This window comes from Hypomesus nipponensis, chromosome 27 (genome assembly GCF_054491055.1).
Source record: "Hypomesus nipponensis isolate SF chromosome 27, ASM5449105v1, whole genome shotgun sequence".
Classification (NCBI taxonomy): Eukaryota; Metazoa; Chordata; class Actinopteri; order Osmeriformes; family Osmeridae; genus Hypomesus; species Hypomesus nipponensis.
Window position 1 is genome coordinate 2802888 of NC_140387.1, and position 19803 is coordinate 2822690.

General features: G+C 47.1%; 1 protein-coding gene across 1 annotated transcript; it reads right to left on the reverse strand.

Moving 5' to 3' along the window:
• Positions 1-2445: 2445 nt before the first annotated feature.
• LOC146220400 (kinesin-like protein KIF2A) lies at positions 2446-14570 on the reverse strand. Its single transcript, XM_084694068.1, is given in 22 exon segments — positions 2446-4333; positions 4610-4745; positions 5056-5157; positions 5702-5840; positions 6530-6600; positions 6602-6647; positions 6938-7005; positions 7126-7236; positions 7409-7613; positions 7707-7849; positions 7995-8086; positions 8419-8482; positions 8634-8724; positions 8838-9000; positions 9111-9165; positions 9263-9358; positions 9522-9622; positions 10845-10967; positions 11587-11641; positions 11784-11915; positions 12723-12817; positions 14408-14570. Coding segments are annotated over 22 exon segments (2235 nt in total). The 5' UTR covers positions 14469-14570; the 3' UTR covers positions 2446-4247.
• Between the last annotated feature and the right edge of the window lie 5233 nt (positions 14571-19803).

Here is a 19803-nt window from a genome sequence, read left to right on the forward strand (position 1 = left end):
AGATGTGAACCCTGTTCTGTTCTTTTTGTGTGTGTTTTTTTAAAGATTAGCAATCGCTCAAAACCCACGACATGGCCAAAATGTTTCTCTCAAGATGTAGTGACTCAATTCCGTCCACTTTGTTCCTTTTTGTACTAGGATATGATGAAGACTTTTAGAATCTCATGCTGCTCCCATAGAGCTTGTTACCATGGCAGAGCGTGATTCCTATAGTTTACTGCAGGGTATTTATGTGCCAAAAACATGAATTTCAGGTGTGTGGAGAAAATGCTTCAGGTCATAAAAACCCGGGTGTTTTGAAGAGAAGATTGGCACTTGCATTGAGAACTTGATTCTTTAGTTTGATTGTATAAAGCAGTGTTGAATAATGTTTTAAAGATTCACATTACAAATGATCTATTAACTGTAGATCTGGTTTTGTTTCAAACCACTCGATACAGTCCACAAGTAAAGAAGAACTGAATCATATTCTAAATAGCTTAAGCATGTTACTCTGATTAACCAAACATGCTGAAACCGTATGCTAAACTAGTTGAGCTGTGTAGCTATGTGTCATCTCTAGCATACTGTAGTGGAAGTAGCATAGCTGAGGGCTTTACGCCAGCTGTTAAGTGAGAGAGTTTAAAGGGTCGGTGTTGATACTGCCCCCTTCTGGCCAGCTGGCTTTCAACAAGCTGAATGTTCTTCTGGACTAACCAGAAAATACAGGAGTCTAGCTGGCCAGTTGTAGATACTGTAAAGATGATGTAAATGTAGGAATATACTGGCTGAGAGGTATTTATGTACAATTTATGAGGTTGTTATGGAACTTTCAGGGGAATTCCATTTGAATATGTAGCGTTTTCTTTTCCAATTGTAATTTTTTTGGACCAACAGTGAGAAGTGTTTAGTTATTTTGCCAGTGCAATGTTATTGTTCCACCCACAGAATCACAACGAAACAGATCAGAGCAAGGACAATCTACCATGCACAAGCTTCAGTCTTCACCCATATACCACGCTGCCATCTGGAGCCACACACTCACACACACTCACACTCACCTGTGCTAACACACACACACACACACACACACACACACACACACACACACACACGCTACATACAGTTTTAGTGGTATCGGTCAAGTCTCTGCAGACACATTTAGTGTCCCTTTACCACAACAGTGAGCTGTTTTTATATAGTGCAAACAAAACTATTTTTCAAACCGGACAATTTTACAAAACCTTTGACAATTACTGTAGTGCTTCTGATTGTGTGTGTGCGCAAAGACTGAATCTTAAGTAAGGTAATCCAGAGATGAACGTCAAGCGTAATCCCATCCAGATGAAGCTGCTATCTTAAGATGTGTTTTAAGTAACTGAACTCTCTCATGATGTATACTTCGAAACCAGTTGTGTTATATCCAGTTCTCTCACAGTTGAGATGCAACCATGTATTCAAACATACTGCTGATTATATTTCAGATAACTGCAATTGTTGCCACTTTCATAGATGCAGTGTGCTGTAGTTTAGCTAATCTCTTTACTGTACAGTTTCCCCATAGTCAGTGCTGTTGCTTAATACCACTGTCTGCCAAAGGGCCAGGTGTGTGTGACTGAATTGTTCTCATGAGTAGAACAGAGCCTGTTTAGAGTTTTCTCCCACCTTCCGTCCACATAGCGATGGATTTAGCAAAGTACTGTTTACTAGTCGTATTCAGCCGTTTTACGAATTTGGAATGTTCTGTAAATATACTACTGTAGTTTGAAACATTATAGGCCTATGGTACATCTTTAACGAAATGCTAAAATACTGTATATGGCACCTGGCAATAATTTTAATATAGTTTGGCTATATGCAGTATATTTGACATTTAAAAAGGGAACAGTGTATTCAGTTATAGAATCCATATGGAATTTAGTGGTATTTCTCTGTATAACTTACATCTTAGAGCCTGTTTTTCATAGGCTTAAACATAATTGTCCGGGTTTCCCAGATTCGTTATGAAGCTCTTAGCGTTATGAGCTTCTTAACGATTCTTGGAAACCCGGACAATTATGGTTCCACTTCACTGGAGATGTACTGTAGCCTACTAAGCATCGTAACATTCATATTATTATATGCCCGTGGTAATGTTCTCTGTCATCTAGAAACGGCACACTCGTTCAGCACCACAAACACCTCGATAGCTTCTCGGGGCGAGTTGACGTCAGCGTAGCTTTTCATAAATGGGTACCGTACCGACGTTCGGATGTCGCTGTAAGCTCCGTCTCTGCTGCGCGCGTCTCCTAGCCGCGCGCTGACCGCGCCCCTGCCTGTCCCAATGAGGGCCTGCTGTGTCATTGACTCTGTTACTGTGGAATAAAAACTATTGGACCATCGCTTCTGTCTTCCTTACGCCTTCTCTGTGATGCAGTCTTCACGGGATGCGAAGCCAAACAAATACAGTAGCCTAAAATAGGCAGATTTTAGTCAATCATGGTTCTTTATTCTTTAGGCCAGTACTCTGATGCACACACATATTTAAGTACAGTAGACTTCCAGTCAAACCGCAGCAGCTAGGCCCAGCCTCAGTCTTGTTATCTATACATTGTACTTATATCTTCCCTTTGAATAAACTTTAAAATTGGGGGAGGGGTTTGGTGGGGGTGCGGATGGGGAATGGAGTTGGGTGGGGTTAGGAGAAGGGGTTGCTACATTAGTAGCAGGAAGTTGTTCTTCAGTTTGTAGCATAATTGATTGCCATATAAACATAAACATATCAAACGTAGACTGGGCTTGTTAGAGGCAGGTTGGTACATAGAAATATCTATCCTGGCTAGTAACATACAGTGGATTTATACAAGCGTTACAAGCGTTTTGTAAGACACAACGGTCCCATGGCGCCGTCCCCAAGCGACATACAATATAACGGTAATGGCTGCGATATGTCTCATGGTTAAAGAGTGACTGGACGGCCTTCTTGATGAAGAGATGGCGGGTGAAACACTAAAAGCGAGTTGTCCTAAAGAGTAAGGGGTTTATGTACAGGTTACACACAGAGTCTTCAAGTCAGAAGGGTTATACATACATACGATGGATGGCAGTTGGTTTGTACATGCATACACCTACTATGGGCCCTCTACAGATGCTTTCTCTACACACTCACACGATGAGGACACCGGACGGTCATATTCTCGTAATTACAGTAAGTGTTGTTTCCTAGGGTGACCATATTCTGCTTTTCCAAAAAGAAGACGCCCTATTTTCGCCGGGGGTGGGGTGTGGTGGGGTACTATGATGCACACTTTAATACAGTGAAAAGGACGCATAACATAAATATATATATATACAGTTTGGGCCTTGTTTCCACTCAGCCGTCATTTGCCGCTACTCGAGCAACTGGGTAATGCCCAACACGAGCACGTTCGCGGACAGATTGACAAGCATGAATTTGGCCAATAGTTAGCCTACTGCAAGCCTCTTATCGATCAATTGGTGTGCGAGAAGGTAGAACTTACAAAGAGGGGTTAAAGCAATACTATTAGACCAAAGCACTTCATAAATACAACTAAAGCCGGACGCTTTTTAAGGTCCGAAAATGAGGACATATCCGGGGGAAAAGGTCGTATGGTCACCCTATTTTTTTCCTATGTCATGCAGTCGAAAGACGCACAGACTTGGGAACCAGCACGAACACCCTGTTGTTAGTAGGTACATACCAGGTATGTGAAGTCTGCATGAGGGCAAACGTCTGTGCGACATTTTGAAAATGGGTCTGGGGTAAAATTGTTCGTTTCTTATATAGGCTACTGTATAAAAAAGTGCATAAAAGAATTTCTATTTGTATTTCTTTTTTACAAGAAGCACTCGCGAATCATCACGTCACACAGATACGTTGTACAGTACATATGGTCTACTGCAGGATGGAGGAGCTTGGAAAATTCACTTTTTTTTTACGAGCAGACAAACAGCTGGAAGTCTGCCCGGTAGAAAGATGCTGCGTGGATGACGCCTCACGTGAACACTCAGTCACAACTAAACATCAGTAGTGAGTTCAATCAGCTGCTTAGAAAACGCTTGCTAGAAGATTTCTCAGTTTCACACTAACATCTGTGTTTCAGGCCACAACATAGTTGTAGTTCAGCCCCGACACACTGGGCAGATTATAAACCACTGGTTTCAAATGGTTTACGCTAGCCTAAACAAAGCATGATACACTGTACAAGGGCTTCAGATGGTGTCCCACTGAATGGTGTGTAAGTGTGTGTACGCGCGTGTGCGTGTGCCTAAAGGGCACGAGGCCTCTTGGGATTGATCTGTTTGCTCGCCTGTTCCTCTTCCTGGAGCGTGGAACGGAAGGACTTGACCTTGTCTGGGGAAGAGATGGAGAAAACACACACTTAACGATTTAGGAAACTACAAGCATATTCTGGCTCAGTGGCTAGAGCCTTTAACTACAGATCAAGAAGTCGCAGGTTCAAATTTCCCCTCATATACATATATATATATATATACACACACGTGAGTTTTTACATTAACGGCGATTCCTCAGGTTAGGACTTCCTGCCGTGTGCAGGGTGGTTCCCTATGGGCTGAGCAGAGACGTAACATCTGATCCAGGGTCAGTTCTTTGGCCGTGCCCTCTTACCTCGGAGCTCAGTGAGGATGTCTATCTTCTGGTCCAGGATCTGTTCCACCTGGGTGGCGTAGGATTCCACGTCGTAGTCCACCTCCTCCGTCATCTCCAGCAGCACCTTCTCATCCTCCAGCCAGCGGATAGACTCCTGCACACACACACACAAACACCAGAGAGTGTGACCGTGTGTGTATCTGAGAAAGAGTGTATATCTGTGTGTGTGGGGAGTCAGGTGGCTGAGTGGTTAGGGAATTGGGCTAGTAATCAGAAGGTTGCCGGATTGATTCCCGGTCGTGTCAAATGACGTTGTGTCCTTGGGCAAGGCACTTCACCCTACTTGCCTCGGGGAGAATGTCCCTGCACTTACTGTAAGTCGCTCTGGATAAGAGCGTCTGCTAAATGACTAAATGTGTGTCTGTATGTGTGTGTGTGTGTGTGTGTGTGTGTGTGTGTCCTACCTGAAACACGGCCCTGTGATCCTCCAGCACCTGCTCCTCCATCTCCACCAGCTGGGAGACGGCCTCGTGGAAGGTGAAGAGCTGGGGAGACACCTCCTCCTCCTGGGGAGAGAGCGGCAGAATGAGGGGGAAGGAACATTCCAGAGACTGAGACTGTGTCTGTGTATTGGATCTCTCTATCTTTCTGTCTATCCTACTCTCTATTTCTCTCAACTATCTCTCATCTCTTTCTATAAACTATCTCTCTCTATTTCTCTTAACCCTCATCTCTGTCTGTGTCTCTCTGTGTCTCTCTCTCTGCCTCTCTCTCTCCTCCTGACAGCCAGGGATGTCTTCCTCATGCTGAAGAAGCCAAACTACAAGAAGTTGGACCTCCAGGTTTTCGCCACGTTCTTCGAGATCTACAGTGGGAAGGCAAGTGTCGGCCGTCTCCCGGCAACCCTAGACCCTAAACAAAAATTGTCACATGTACTGTGTAACACGGCTCATTCTGGGCGATTACATTCTTAAAGGAAGAATATATATAGAATATATATAGAATAGAATATATGTAGAATATACATATGTTTGTTGTGTACGTACGAGTGTGTGTAAGAGGGTGTGTGTGTGTAAGAGGGTGTGTACGAGTGAGAGTGTGGTGCCTCACGTTCTGTTCACACAGCAGTTTGAGGTCGTCTCTCTGAGGGGAACTTCCGACCCCCCACTGGGCCTCCAGCACCTCCAGCTGGGTGACCCCCTGACGGCCCTCCATCACAGCCCCCGCCTCCACCGTCAGTTCCTTCACCCTGCACACACACACACACACACACACAAGGTCACAAAACCTGGGCTTGAGGAGTGCTTCCGCACCTTGATAATGAGTTTTTATCGTTTCCAGGTCTTTCTAAATTCCCCTGGGTGTTCCCTGGGTGTCCATGCTACACCGTGCAGCATGCAGGGTTACTGGTTAAACTACTGAATGTGGAAATGGACATTCACAGGCATGTGCATGACAGCCAAGCTGGTAAAGAAAAGACTGTTACAAAAAACATGTTTAACCAAAACAACAAGACGGGTTAAACAACCAAACCAGACAGAACTCTGAGAGCCTCATGCTCTCATGCAAAACAGCTCTCTCTCTCAGCATCTAAGCAGGGCAGCAGCTGCAGTTGACCACGTTCACACGAGACAGAGGTAAATCAATGTTATAGACAGCAAGCTGGCTCTACCCATAACCACAGATTCAGGACCAGGTGGCAAGTTGATGCTTTTTAACTGAACTTCTAGCGGAGGAGCTGTGGATATATATATATATATATATGTTTAAGTTCTAAACTAAAGAAGGAAAGACCTTTGATGCTAATCCAGAATGGACCTATAACCTGGTCAGCTGGTGCTGGATCTGAGGCTAAGCGCTTGCAGAGGGGGTTGATGGGTAATGTAGTTTGAACAGGCGAGGGCTGCTGGGTAATGCAGTGCGGTAGACAGGAGAGACCTGGTGGGCGAGGAGGTGAAGTCTTCGTACTCGTAGGTGGGGGAGTGGTCGGAGCGCCCCCCCCACCCCGCTCTGGGAGAAGGGGATGTCAGAGGGGCTTATCCCAAACTCCTTCACTCTGCACACACACACGCACACACACACATTAGGCAAGACAGAAGGAAGGCATAAGGGGGAGATCTGAGAATTCAGATCTGGGGAGTAAGGTTCACATCTGTGTGTGTGTGTGTGTGTGTGTGTAGGATAGTGTGAGTATAAAATGTATGTATTGGAGGTGGAGGGGGGCACGTGTAGCCTAAGAGGGACCGAGAGAGATGGTCCCCTTCTGAGTTGAACAGACCAGGACCACTCCAGGCCTCAGCAGACCCTGAGAAACGATTAGAGAGCAGGAGATCAGCATGAGCTCACCTGTTAGCATATCTCAGCGTGTTCAGGGTGTTTTCACACGACGCCATTCCAGGAGAGATGGTCGCAATCTAAGGGGAAGACACGGGTCACGACGTTCTGGTTACTAAACTCTTCTGTAGGGGGGGAGTGAGGGTGGTGTGTGTGTGTGTATGTGTGCGTTTATGAGTGTGTGTGTGTGCGTGTCTCACCATGCACGTTCTGGAGTTCTCTCCTATGAAGGAGTCTCTGAGCACCTGTGTGAGCTTGCTGGCTCTGAAGGGGGTGTGAGGCTTGTTCCTGCCCAGGGCTCGGATACACTCCTGGAAGACAACATCTCCCATTCACTCCCGGGACACAGTACTGCATGCAGACAACCATGACGGACTCAGTAACAGCTTTAAAGCCGTTTTGGGCCTTTATCCTGCTTCTTTTTGTTGCTGCTGGGGTCAGGTGGTCAGGGGGGTTAGGGGTCAAGGGTCAGGGGGGTCAGACCTTGAGAGCCAGCAAGCTCTTGTTGATCTCGGCGCCCTCCAGGCGCGTCTGCCGGTCGGCGCTCGACGTGTCGGCGCCCCGCTCGTTGCCCGCCAGGTCGATGAGGGAGAACTTGCCGTGCATCTTCCCCCGCCGCCTCAGAATGATCTGGAACACGGCATGGCTCCGGGACGAGTGGGCGTTGGCCGACGTCTGCCCGGACGTCCTGGAGAGGGGGGACGGAGGGAGAGAAGTTCCTCAGGGGCCTGCTCCGGGTCACCCTCCCTGGCCGACCCCTCCATGCACCCCGCTCGTGTACCTGCAGCTGTTGCCCACTTCTATGAGCTTGAGGACGTCCTCGGTGCACTTGACCTCCCTCTCCTGGAGCCCCACCACCTGCACCTGCTGCCTGCCGTCCTCCAGCACCCGCAGCTTGGCCTTGCGGTTCAGCAGGTCGAACACCTGGGGAGGGGGGGGAGGGAGGGGGGGGGGGGAGGGCACAACTTCAACGTTCAGAACTTCCGCAAAAGGAACGAGCCTGCGTTTCCAGGACAGCTGGGGGGGGGGGGGGGGTGTCTAGGGTTGCCGGGAGACGGCCGACACTTGCCTTCCCACTGTAGATCTCGAAGAACGTGGCGAAAACCTGGAGGTCCAACTTCTTGTAGTTTGGCTTCTTCAGCATGAGGAAGACATCCCTGGCTGTCAGGAGGAGAGAGAGAGGCAGAGAGAGAGACACAGAGAGAGAGAGAGACACAGAGAAAGAGAGAGACACAGAGAGAGAGAGACACACAGAGAGAGAGACACAGAGAGAGAGACACAGAGAGACACAGACAGAGATGAGGGTTAAGAGAAATAGAGACAGAGAGAGAGAGATAGTTTATAGAAAGAGATGAGAGATAGTTGAGAGAAATAGAGAGTAGGATAGACAGAAAGAGAGAGAGAGATCCAATACACAGACACGTACTTGATTTAGATACATTTTCTATATAAAATACTTGTTTTAAACTTCATATAAAATTGCAGAAACATACCAGCCAGAGCATAGACCCCTTTAGAGCAGTCCTGGTTCTTCCCAGAGAAGTCTCCTCCCATTGTCTGGTAGAGGAGAAGAAAAAGGAGAAGATGGAGAAGAAGAAGCAGAAGGTCTCAAGTGACGCTGTGAGTTCTTCACCTGTACCGAATCACTGTGTGTGCTGCAAAATGCATTTGTCGTCAAAGGATCAAACCAGGAAGTTCCCACACTCACGTGCGTCTTCCCACTTCCTGTTTGCCCGTAGGCGAAACAGGTGGCCATGCCCCTCTCAAAGATGGTCTCCACCAGAGGCCTGGCAGTGAACCTGCATCCACACAGAGAACACGGTTCACCCACGAGGTTAACCCAGACCGGCGTAACCATGGAAACCCACCAGGAGAACCAGAAGTCCACACCGTTCCCGCTGAACGACCTCACCTGTAGACCATCTCGTTGGTGGTGCTGTCGTCGAAGGCGTAGTCGAAGCGGAACGTCTGGTTCTCCAGGTAGCGCGTCAGGTCCACCTTCTGCTTGGGCTCGTGGACCATCACCACGTCCTTGCTGGGGATGGTGATCACGTCCAGGTCCTTCATGGTCAACTCTGCGCAGGAGGGAAAAGGAGAACGTCTTGATATCCTACCAACACGTTCACGGCATTGCGGTTGTGTCAAATACACACACACCGCAAACGGTCAGGTGTTCACCTCCTACCTTTCTTATTGAGGGGACGTGTTCGCACGCACACGCATATCCGGTGCTCCTCGATCTGAAAAGACAGACAGACCGTGTCACGCTACAGCTAGAGAGCCGGGGGGGGGGGGGGGGAGGGAGGGAGGGAGGGAGGGAGGGGGGGGGGGCCCTACCAGATCAGCCGTGGTCAGGGGCCTGTAGTCCAGACTGGCCCGGAAGTCTCTGATCATGATCATGATCTCATAGTTTGGGAGTGTAGCATCCACTTCCTGGAAAAGGGCGGATAAAGGAATTGGAAGTAAAAAGAGAAATATGACGGATGACCAGTCTGATAGTGGCAGTGGATGCCACTGACTGTGTGCGTGTATGTGTGTATGTATGTGTGTGTGTGTGTGTGTATGTGAGTGTGTGTGTGTGTGTGTGTCAGCCTACTTGAGCCCTCTTCTCTCTCAGTTCCTGTTGTTGCAGTCGTCTTCTCTCTCGTTTCTCCTGCAGTTTCTCCACCTCCTTCACACAGTTGGATTTCCGCCGCGCTGGAAGGGGCATGTGACAGCGATTGATCTCACAGTGTACTTTACAAAGTAGCTGTGGTAGTGGGTACTGTATTGATCCACAACGAGAAATCTCAGAAAGATCTAATCGATTATATTATAATACATTAGTATATTGATCCAAAGAATTACAAAATAAGTCAGTATTTTGGAGTTTGCGTTTCGAGTGTGTTTGACAAAACTCTTTCTGAAATATGCAACAAATTATAAACAGACATACCTAATGCCTCTTACACTCTCAAAGTGATAACAACAAGCACATTTTAAGCAATCAAATATTAAGCCGAAAATAAATACAAAGCATAGAGAACCAAACTGTGTTTTGATGTGGAATAGCAGTGTTCAAGTCACGATCACCAGCCAGTAGAAAGTGCTATCAGGGGGCCTAAGAGGCCGTCTCTATGAAAGAGCCTTTCTCCTCTGCCTCTCACAGCTGGACAGCCATTAGCTGACTGCTCCTGTGTCTGTGTCATTCTCTGCTTCAGAACACACAGTGGACAGCAAGCACAGATCTGAGATCAGCTCTCAAAAGAGCACAGCTCTGAGATAAGGCTGCTTAGAACACAGCTCTGAGATCAGCTCTTAGAACACGGCTCTGAGATCAGCTCTTAGAACACAGCTCTGAGATCAGCTCTTAGAACACAGCTCTGAGATCAGCTCTTAGAACACGGCTCTGAGATCAGCTCTTAGAACACAGCTCTGAGATCAGCTCTTAGAACACAGCTCTGAGATCAGCTCTTAGAACACAGCTCTGAGATCAGCTCTTAGAACACAGCTCTGAGATCAGCTCTTAGAACACAGCTCTGAGATCAGCTCTTAGAACACAGCTCTGAGATCAGCTCTTAGAACACAGCTCTGAGATCAGCTCTTAGAACACAGCTCTGAGATCAGCTCTTAGAACACAGCTCTGAGATCAGCTCTTAGAACACAGCTCTGAGATCAGCTCTTAGAACACAGCTCTGAGATCAGCTCTTAGAACACAGCTCTGAGATCAGCTCTTAGAACACGGCTCTGAGATCAGCTCTTAGAACACAGCTCTGAGATCAGCTCTTAGAACACGGCTCTGAGATCAGCTCTTAGAACACAGCTCTGAGATCAGCTCTTAGAACACAGCTCTGAGATCAGCTCTTAGAACACAACTCTGAGATCAAAACAAAAAAGAACAAAAAAAAAGTACAAATCTGTGTGTGTGTGTGTGTGTTACCATTCTGCTGCTGCAGGAGGGTCTGTTGCTGTGTGAGCTGAGCGGTGGCTGCGGGCGGGGGCGGTTCCACCGGCTGGACAGGCTGCTGGCTGGGCCTGGCTCGTGTTGTTCCCACGGCAGCAGCTGGAGGAGACACAGCACACACCTGGGTCCAGGTCAACTCACCCTGCACCAGCACAACGTGGACCGCACGCACGGTCACACCCAAGCCAAACGGTCACATACTTAGGGTCACCGGTTAAGAGAGTTTGGTACCACATAGACTGAGGCCTAACAGGAGGGGCATGGGTTCGATTCCAGCTCGGACAATTTCCTGCATGTCCTCGCCGCGCTCTCTTTCTCTCCTATATTTACTGATACTCTCGACTATATCTACCCCAATAAAGCAGAAATGCCACCAAACAAATCTTTAGACTTAAGACATTCGTTCAGAAATTGGTCGTTTTAAAGGGTATTGTCTTTAAACAGGCATTATCCAAGACATTCCCTCCTTGACAAGCAGCTGTGTGCACATGGCGGAGACACACATCTAAAAGGGCCTGGGGGGGTAAGAGCAGAGAGCGCACAGATGGTCAACTTTATGCTCCGACTGAAACTAAGGAACTAAGTCTCTTTTGCAGACTTTGAGCAAGAGAGCGCTGGGCTGTAACTGAAGCTAAAAGCCGTTTTAAACTTGGCACTGAGATTGTAGCACTTAAGGCTTGTCCCTGGAGGGTTGTCTGGGCATCCAAATCGAACAAACCTTTATTGTCTCTTGGTGGTGTCTCACTCTTAGGTGGGGCTAGGGTTCGTCGGTTCTATGAGAGATTCAAATCAATCGATTTCAGCGAGCAGAATATAATTCAAACAAAAATTCATGGTTGAATAATATATTGATAAAAAAAATAAAATAATAATAAATAGAGAGCAGCAGTAGAATGAGAGGCTTGCGGTCCAGACCTTGGGAACCTTGTTGAGTTTGGTGGCGGACGAGGAGGTGGAGGAGATGGGGGGAGGAGTCTCGGGGCTCTGCGGGATCTCCTCCTCCGGTGCCACGTCTGGGTTGAGGGCGAAGATGCTTTCCAGGTCGATCTGGGTGAAGGCGGTCAAAGGGCCACTGTTAGAGACTTAACACTCACCACACGGCCAAGATGAAAACCAACACAAAAATGTGAAGGAAAAAAAAAAAAAAAAAAGGTTTACATGGGATAAATACTGAGGAAATCAGATGACATGAGAGTTCAGTGCTACGGCTTACATATGCATAAGTGCACCCCCACCCCTGACCCAACACCACTTAAAGTGTACACACACACACACACACTTCAGGCCATCTGTAGTAAAGCTGATTTGTTGGAAATCCTCTGTGTCCTTACACTTTCAACCTTCTGTCTGACATGGATGAACTACACACACACACACACACACACACACACAGACACACACAGAGAGAGACACACACACACACGCAGAGACACACACACACGCAGAGACACACACACAGAGACACAGACACACACACAGAGACACAGACACACACACAGAGACACAGACACACACAAGGATAAGCTGTGCACTCGTATCTTATGACTCCCAGCAGAGAGAGAAAGCGAGAGAGAGCAAGAGAGAGCGAGAGAGAGCGAGAGAGAGGTAGAGGTAGAGAGAGAGAGAGGTAGAGAGAGAGGTAGAGGTAGAGAGAGAGAGAGCGAGAGAGGTAGAGGTAGAGGTAGAAAGAGGTAGAGAGAGAGAGAGAGAGAGAGAGAGAGAGAGAGAGAGAGAGAGAGAGAGGGAGAGGTAGAGAGAGAGAGAGAGAGAGAGAGAGAGAGAGAGAGAGAGAGAGAGAGAGAGAGAGAGAGAGAGAACAGCTAGCCTGGCTGAAGATGTGAGGGTCAGCCGTACCTCTTTCCCTTTGGTGTCTCCATTCTCGATCCATTCCACAGTCACACTGTCGTTGTCCTCATTCAGCGACGTGACCATGGCCTGGTGGATCCTCCCTGGGACAGAGAGAGAGACATAGAGAGAGAGAGAGAGTGACAGAAGTAGAGAGGTAGAGAGAGAGAGAGACAGAAGTAGAGAGGTAGAGAGAGAGAGAGACAGAAGTAGAGAGGTAGAGAGAGAGAGAGACAGAAGTAGAGAGAGAGAGAGAGAGAGAGAGAGAGAGAGAGAGAGAGAGAGAGAAGTAGAGAGGTAGAGAGAGAGAGGGGTAGAGAGAGACAGACAGACAGACAGACAGACAGTGGAGAATGTCACACATTACATATGTTATGGCATGGCTCACACAAACAGGTCTATCCTGGTCCCAGGAAACCAGCATCTTCATTGTTCACGCTTCCTTAAATTGTCAACACCAGCCGTTAACTTGAACAAGAGTCCCCACAGGCCCTGTGGTTGGCCTGGTGCCTAGAGGTGTGCTGGGACTGTCCCTGGACACAACACTGGAAGAACATCACAGGCTACACACAAACTGTTAATAGATGCCCTGAAATAAACCCAAGACCAAGAACTAAAAAAGAGTTCCTTATTTATACTTACGCCAACAATAAATGCAAACGCAAGAAACACAATACTTAAACACATCAAATGAATAAAAATATTTTACTAAAGCTTTAAAGAATAGTCTACTTCTGGAAACTGACGACTAACAACAGAACATGTTCAGTACATGATGTTGGTTAGTTATAGGCCTAACACGCGTTATTTTATGAATCACTGACAGCTTGTGACATCAGCTTGTCCTTCCCCGAAGCACCGACAAACTAGGCCGAGAATAAACGTCCGCTTTTAAGCTGTGCCTACAAAAGCCCGTTTTGAGTTGTAGTTTTCATAATATATCACTGCTTGCAAAGTGGACTTCAACACTGAACTGCGCAATGGGCGTGGTCCATGATCGATCACAAATTCCTTTTTCTGAAACAACTTCCAACTGATGCCGTCATCATGGCTTTGTGTATCAAATGATGTCAAACTGCTGAGTGCGTCATTAAATAAACAATTAGACATGTTTAATTGCACACTGACGAGATTTCTACTTGCAGTGAGGTAGACTAGTGAATGAATGAACAAAAAAAACGACCGATGTCATTCCCAGGTCAGTCATTTGAAACGGATTTAAATTATAACACATTTACAACGCGCATGCAGTCAAGGATGCAAAGACTGAGTGAGCTGTCATCTTCAAAACTAAATGAACCACAAACACAAGTCGTTAAGATAGCTAGAGTAGCTAACATGGCCAGTGAATTCGGCCTTTCCTAGAGACAGAAAACCGCACAGGTGTACATACATAGCCAATCAAATGCAACGCCCAGACTTGATTGGCGGTGGACGTTGTCATGGCCAGTACAATCATGAAAAGGAAATATATTAGCGGTAAGGGCAAGTGAGTGTAACCGGGCGAACGTTTGCCTTTCCTCTGCAACCAACACAGCAGTATCCTAGCTCAAGACCTAGCCAAGGCGCTGGCAGCAACAAAGATGATGATGTAGCTCGCTAGCTAGTAGCGACGGCTTCTCTATGATTTTTTTTTTTTTTTTTTGCTATCCTCCTCTTGGAGACTGGCGGAAGAAAGCTCTCTTGCTACTCACCATCGCTCCGTTTGATCTCTACGTAAATGCCGACGACGATCTTTCCGAAGATTGCGGCCATCCCTCATGTGTGTACAGTATGTGTGTGAAGGGTGTATATTAACGGACCAAGTTACGCTGCAGAAACCGGGAGGAGGTCAGGGATAGAGGGAGAGACCAGGAGAAGTGCGCATGCGTCCTAGACTCACCCTACACCAGGCCAGAACTGAAGTATCACAAGCATCCTGAAACAAGTGTCCGATTTATTTGATAAAAACAACGATATTAGCTATAAGCTATGTCCTTGCATTTAATAATGACGGTATGCTTGTTTGAGACCCCGATGTTAGTAAATATGCATCTTAAAACATGCAGAACCAGTGTCTGACCAACGGCCATGTGCAATGAAAAAGTATACAGTCTAAAAAGCTACAACTGATCTGCAATTCAATGAGTGACTGAGTCATAACAGACGTAAGCACTAATAAAGCATCATTGTTCCACTCATAGACATATATATATGTCTATGGTTCCACTAGCGGGATGCTTAAAGATGTAACAAACCATAGCCACTCACTTCTCTCGGCGTTTGCAAGGCATTCATCAATAGGCTACTTACTAGACTTCATCATCCTATACAAACTTTACAACCCCATCTTTAAACGTCATTACATCTAAAAACCTTAAATAGGATAGCCTACTTCAGGTGATGAGCATTTGCTGGTGCCTCTGAAACAAGCCTTTCTTCAAACTGTCAATACCTGAACTATCTTCATCGTTACTGTCCGATGGCTGACACCATGGCAAGGAGCGGGGTTGAGCCCTAGCCATGCCGCTGAAGAATGAGGCCTGGCTGGGAACAAGGTTACCGTGACAGCAGACTCCATGGCGCTCTGAATGACGGCAGTCGTGGATTCCTTCTCATCCGAACACTAGGTGGCAGCAAAGCGCCGCGTTTTCAAAGGGACGTCACAAAAACGGGATCGATGAGTTCATCAGAAAACGTCAACACTCAGATCGCCTGGCACAATAACCGCTAATAACATCCTGGCGTACGAACCGTGTGGAACTCTGTAGCTAGGTTCCTATAATTATAGCTTTTACAGCCTTTCATCGACTTGTGTTTGTTTTCTTGCACAGCAATGAGATGATTGGTGATTTAAACCCAGAATGATGATCAGGGCACAGGGTGGGTCTCTGTAGTTTACAGTTGCTTCCTCTTCTTGACATCCCTTTTACCATACAGAGGAAGACAGTGTCAAGATGGACACCTCGTCTCACTGCAAACAAAATCTCCCTAGAGCTGATACAGACATTAACCCTAACCTCAGATGAACACAGTCAGCCAAACTCCCCTCAGAAGACTCGTTTTGTATTTTGCATGTCTGTCTGGCGAAGAGAAACACATTGAAAATGACAAGAGAAGTGGTAAGAGAAGACCAGGAGACTATTGAGATGCACCCATTGTGACAGATTCAGAGACATCTGTCAGATTGACACCCCCATCCTCCCCCCACCCTCCTCCCCCTCCCAGCCCTGTGCTCCTGCTGTCTCTCCCCCATGTAACAACAACCATCCATCCTCAAAGATGAATGAAGCTACCCTCCTCTCACTCACAACCCCCCCCCCCCACACACACACACACACACACACACACACATGGTACACACACTCTTCTAGTAACACACACAGTACAGACACTCACTCTCTTCTATTAGCGCGCACACACACACACACAGACTCCTTTTCTACCCATCCATTCCCCAAGGTGTGGGTCAGGGTTGTTTTATCTATCCGTTTCCCCAGCAACCACAGCCTCCCCTGTCAGATTTGAGAGAGTGTATTTAGTTTGTTTGCTTGGTTTCTAAAGGATTAATGGACAGACAGTGTTTTGATGATATTTCTTTGTCTGAATGGGTTTGAATGGCTGTGTGCGTGTGTGTGCGTGTGTGCGTGTGTGTGCGTGCGAGCATGTGACAGAGGAAGAGAGAGAGACGAGATCTAGGGGATCTCTTTGCAGTGCATTTCGGTTTTGTGTATTAATCTCAGTTAATGTTGCTGCTGTGTACTAAAAGTCCTACTATGTCTGAAATACAAGGCAATGAAAATGAAATACATCGCAGCAGAATGCGACTTTAACACGGTTACAGTACGCTGCAGCAAAACGACAGGGAACCCCCCTCAATTCAAATGAAGTACTTAGGCAACACAGCAGAGGCCCTAGTCATATTCATTACATTATCACGGTCATAGAAAGCATGTTCTCCACGTTGATTTGTCTGGTGGACAGCCTGGCTAGATCGTAAGCCCATAAGCCCCACAGCACCTAGCCATGCATAGTCAATTTCTGGAAGATCATTCGCATTATTTTACATACCAATATTCCATGCACTCCAGCTATCGCGGAGAGTCTATTTTGCAACCATGGATTATTCATGATTTGGGCAGACAGTGCATATGGAAATCATTTGAAGGAGATTTGGGATTGCTGTATTCCCCCTCTTCCAGCCAACCCTCTCACTTACCCATGTCCTATATTTGAGTCCTTTCAACATGAAACAAGTAGTCAAAACAAGCTCTGACTTGATAGAAACATACTCATGTACTAGTTTTGATCTGAGAGGACCTCAGTGACACGTTTACTCAGGCCGGCAAACAGGAAGTGGTACTTTTAAAGGCCTGCTGTGAAGAGAGGGAGAGCGGGTACTGTGTAGCAGTGTCTTTTGGGTCTTCACCCTGGCATGCATAAGAAATGTGTGCAAGTGACAACATCCTTTGTTTCTGATGTGCAGCCAGGCTTGAGTGTGTGTGTGTGTGTGTGTGTGTGTGTGTGTGTTTATAACACCCGTCCAAATGGCTTAGTATTCCTCAGCCCCACTCTGGCCTCACTGGCTCCAGTAGTGATTCCTCATTATTCAATTCCCTACGAGACTCTCCCTTTCAACATGGCTGCCGCGGTTTCCAGTCCTCTCCTGCAGCAGAGCTGGGGCTGTGGAGGCCCAGCCTGCCATGTCTGTGGCCAGCAGATTGTTGTCTCTGATGACCCAGGCACTGTTTCTCTCTCTGTTTCTCTGTGTCTCCCTCTCCCTCCCTGTCTCCCTCCCTCTCTTTCTCTCTCTCTGTCCCTCCTTCCCTCCCTCTCTTTCTCTCTCTGTCCCTCCTTCCCTCCCTCTCTTTCTCTCTCTCTGTCCCTCCCTCTCTTTCTCTCTCTCTGTCCCTCCTTCCCTCCCTCTCTTTCTCTCTCTGTCCCTCCTTCCCTCCCTCTCTTTCTCTCTCTCTGTCCCTCCCTCTCTTTCTCTCTCTCTGTCCCTCCTTCCCTCCCTCTCTTTCTCTCTCTCTGTCCCTTCTTCCCTCCCTCTCTTTCTCTCTCTCTGTCCCTCCCTTCCTCCCTCTATCCCTGTCTCCCTCCCTGTCACCCTTCCTCTCTTTCTCCCTCCCTCTCTTTCTCCCTCTCCCTCTCTCCATGCTTCAGCATGGAAGCCGTCCCAGCGCTAATTATCATTGTCGCTTCTGTGGATCTGAGCTGGACTGGGCCCACAGTACAGAAGAGCACTCCAAGCTCCTTCACTGAGGTCCTGGTGGACAGCGAGAGCCATGGAATTAGAACGTCCATCCATTCTGTTGATTCCAGTTCCGTGGCGTTCTGTGGAGAGGCTGGGGCGGGAGCGGAGCAGATTTAGTGGATAATGGTTTCTGGCAGCGATGGGACCCTTAGTCCTGTTCAGTGAAGCTGCAACATCTCCCCAGGGAGATCATTGGCAGTTAAAGTTAGAGTTAGAGCTATTTCTCCAATTGTCTCTGTGTTATGCATGTCGTTAAATGAGAAAAGTTATACCGGTCGTTATTTCATGTTCCACATGGACCGTGGATCTGTTCCTTGTACTGCAGTCCCACAGCCGGGCTAAAAAGGCCCTTTCTACCAAACAACTCGACTTTACACCGATGAATAATGACCTGCTGATGGACAGTAAAGTTTAAACATGGCTTATGGGGGAGAAACGTTTTAATAACAATGGCTTCTAACACACCACGAAGGAGCAGTCAAATGTGTGCAGATTAAAGAAAGAGCCTGCCCCATCGCTCCTTGATTGGAGAGGAGGAGAACGAGGGGATGCAAACACCAACAATAGAAGAGAACAAGGAGGCGGAAAGAGATGGAGAGATCTCCGCTTAAAGGTTAAGGTCTCAGGAAAGATGGGGTAGGAAGGGAAGAGGAGAGAAAAAAACTGAAGGGAGGGTGGGAGGGAGGGATGAGAGAGGGAGGGATGAGAGGGAGGGGAGGAGGGATGAGAGAGGGAGGGATGAGAGAGGGAGGGATGAGAGAGGGAGGGATGAGAGAGGGAGGTATGAGAGAGGGAGGGGAAGATAACCTCTTGGGACAGGGTACATCCCTTTGAAGTGTATGGGGTCATACACCCCCTCTTCAACAAATCTCGTCTCCAGTCTGCTATGTATGCTCATTATGTTTTCATGGGGTGTCCCTGTAGATGCCCGTGTGAAATGTATACTATAGGTCGAAGGAGCTGTTGCAATGGATTGTCATGGCCCGCATCAAAATCCCATCAAAACCTCGAAGCCAATTGCATGTCATTTGTATATTATCAAGGCACCCGGTTTACTGATTGACAACTTAACTTCACAAATCGATGAGGACAATTTTGATAAACATATGGGTAATTCATACCAATTCTGATGGGTACACAGTGACCCTGTGTACTTGACACTCTTTATTGCCTTTTGTATGAGACACATTATGACTCTATGCTCCTTTGAGCTCCATTAGCCTTGTCTGGTTTAGGCAGATGTCCCCTTCCCTCCTCTCTGTGCTCTTGTTCACTCTCATCACGTCCTGTCACGGTAATGACTATAAAGAGATGTGTTCGCGCCCCTCCTTCTTAATGACCAGAAACAGACTCTCCTACGCCCCCCCCCCCCTCCCTCCCTACCACACCCCCACTAACTATCACATTAGCCCCAGTTGTGTCAAATATATTGGCAACAGTCAAGATGTTCTGCTCACCCTTTCACTGGCTGTCTATTTTCACTCGCGTTCTGCATCCATCAACACAGCCTCTCTAAGTAGATCATTATGGAATAGATGAAGGAGGACAATGCTGGAGGGATGTTTATCAAGTAAGTTCAGAGGTATTAGTCGAACTGTTAGAGCTACGAAAAACTAGAATAATGTATAATTTAATCTAATGTAGCCCTAGGCCTATTTTTAATACTTGACCCATTGTAAAACCGTACTTATCAGTTTAACAATAAGTTCCTATCGACAGTACAGCTCCACTAGAGATGGGCTGTAAACCTGGCTAAATTTAGGATAGAAACCTTTCTCTGTGTCAACCATAAAAACATAGTTTTCCTTCTGAGACTTGTGAGCCGCTGGAAAATATATGTATTGTCAGACCACG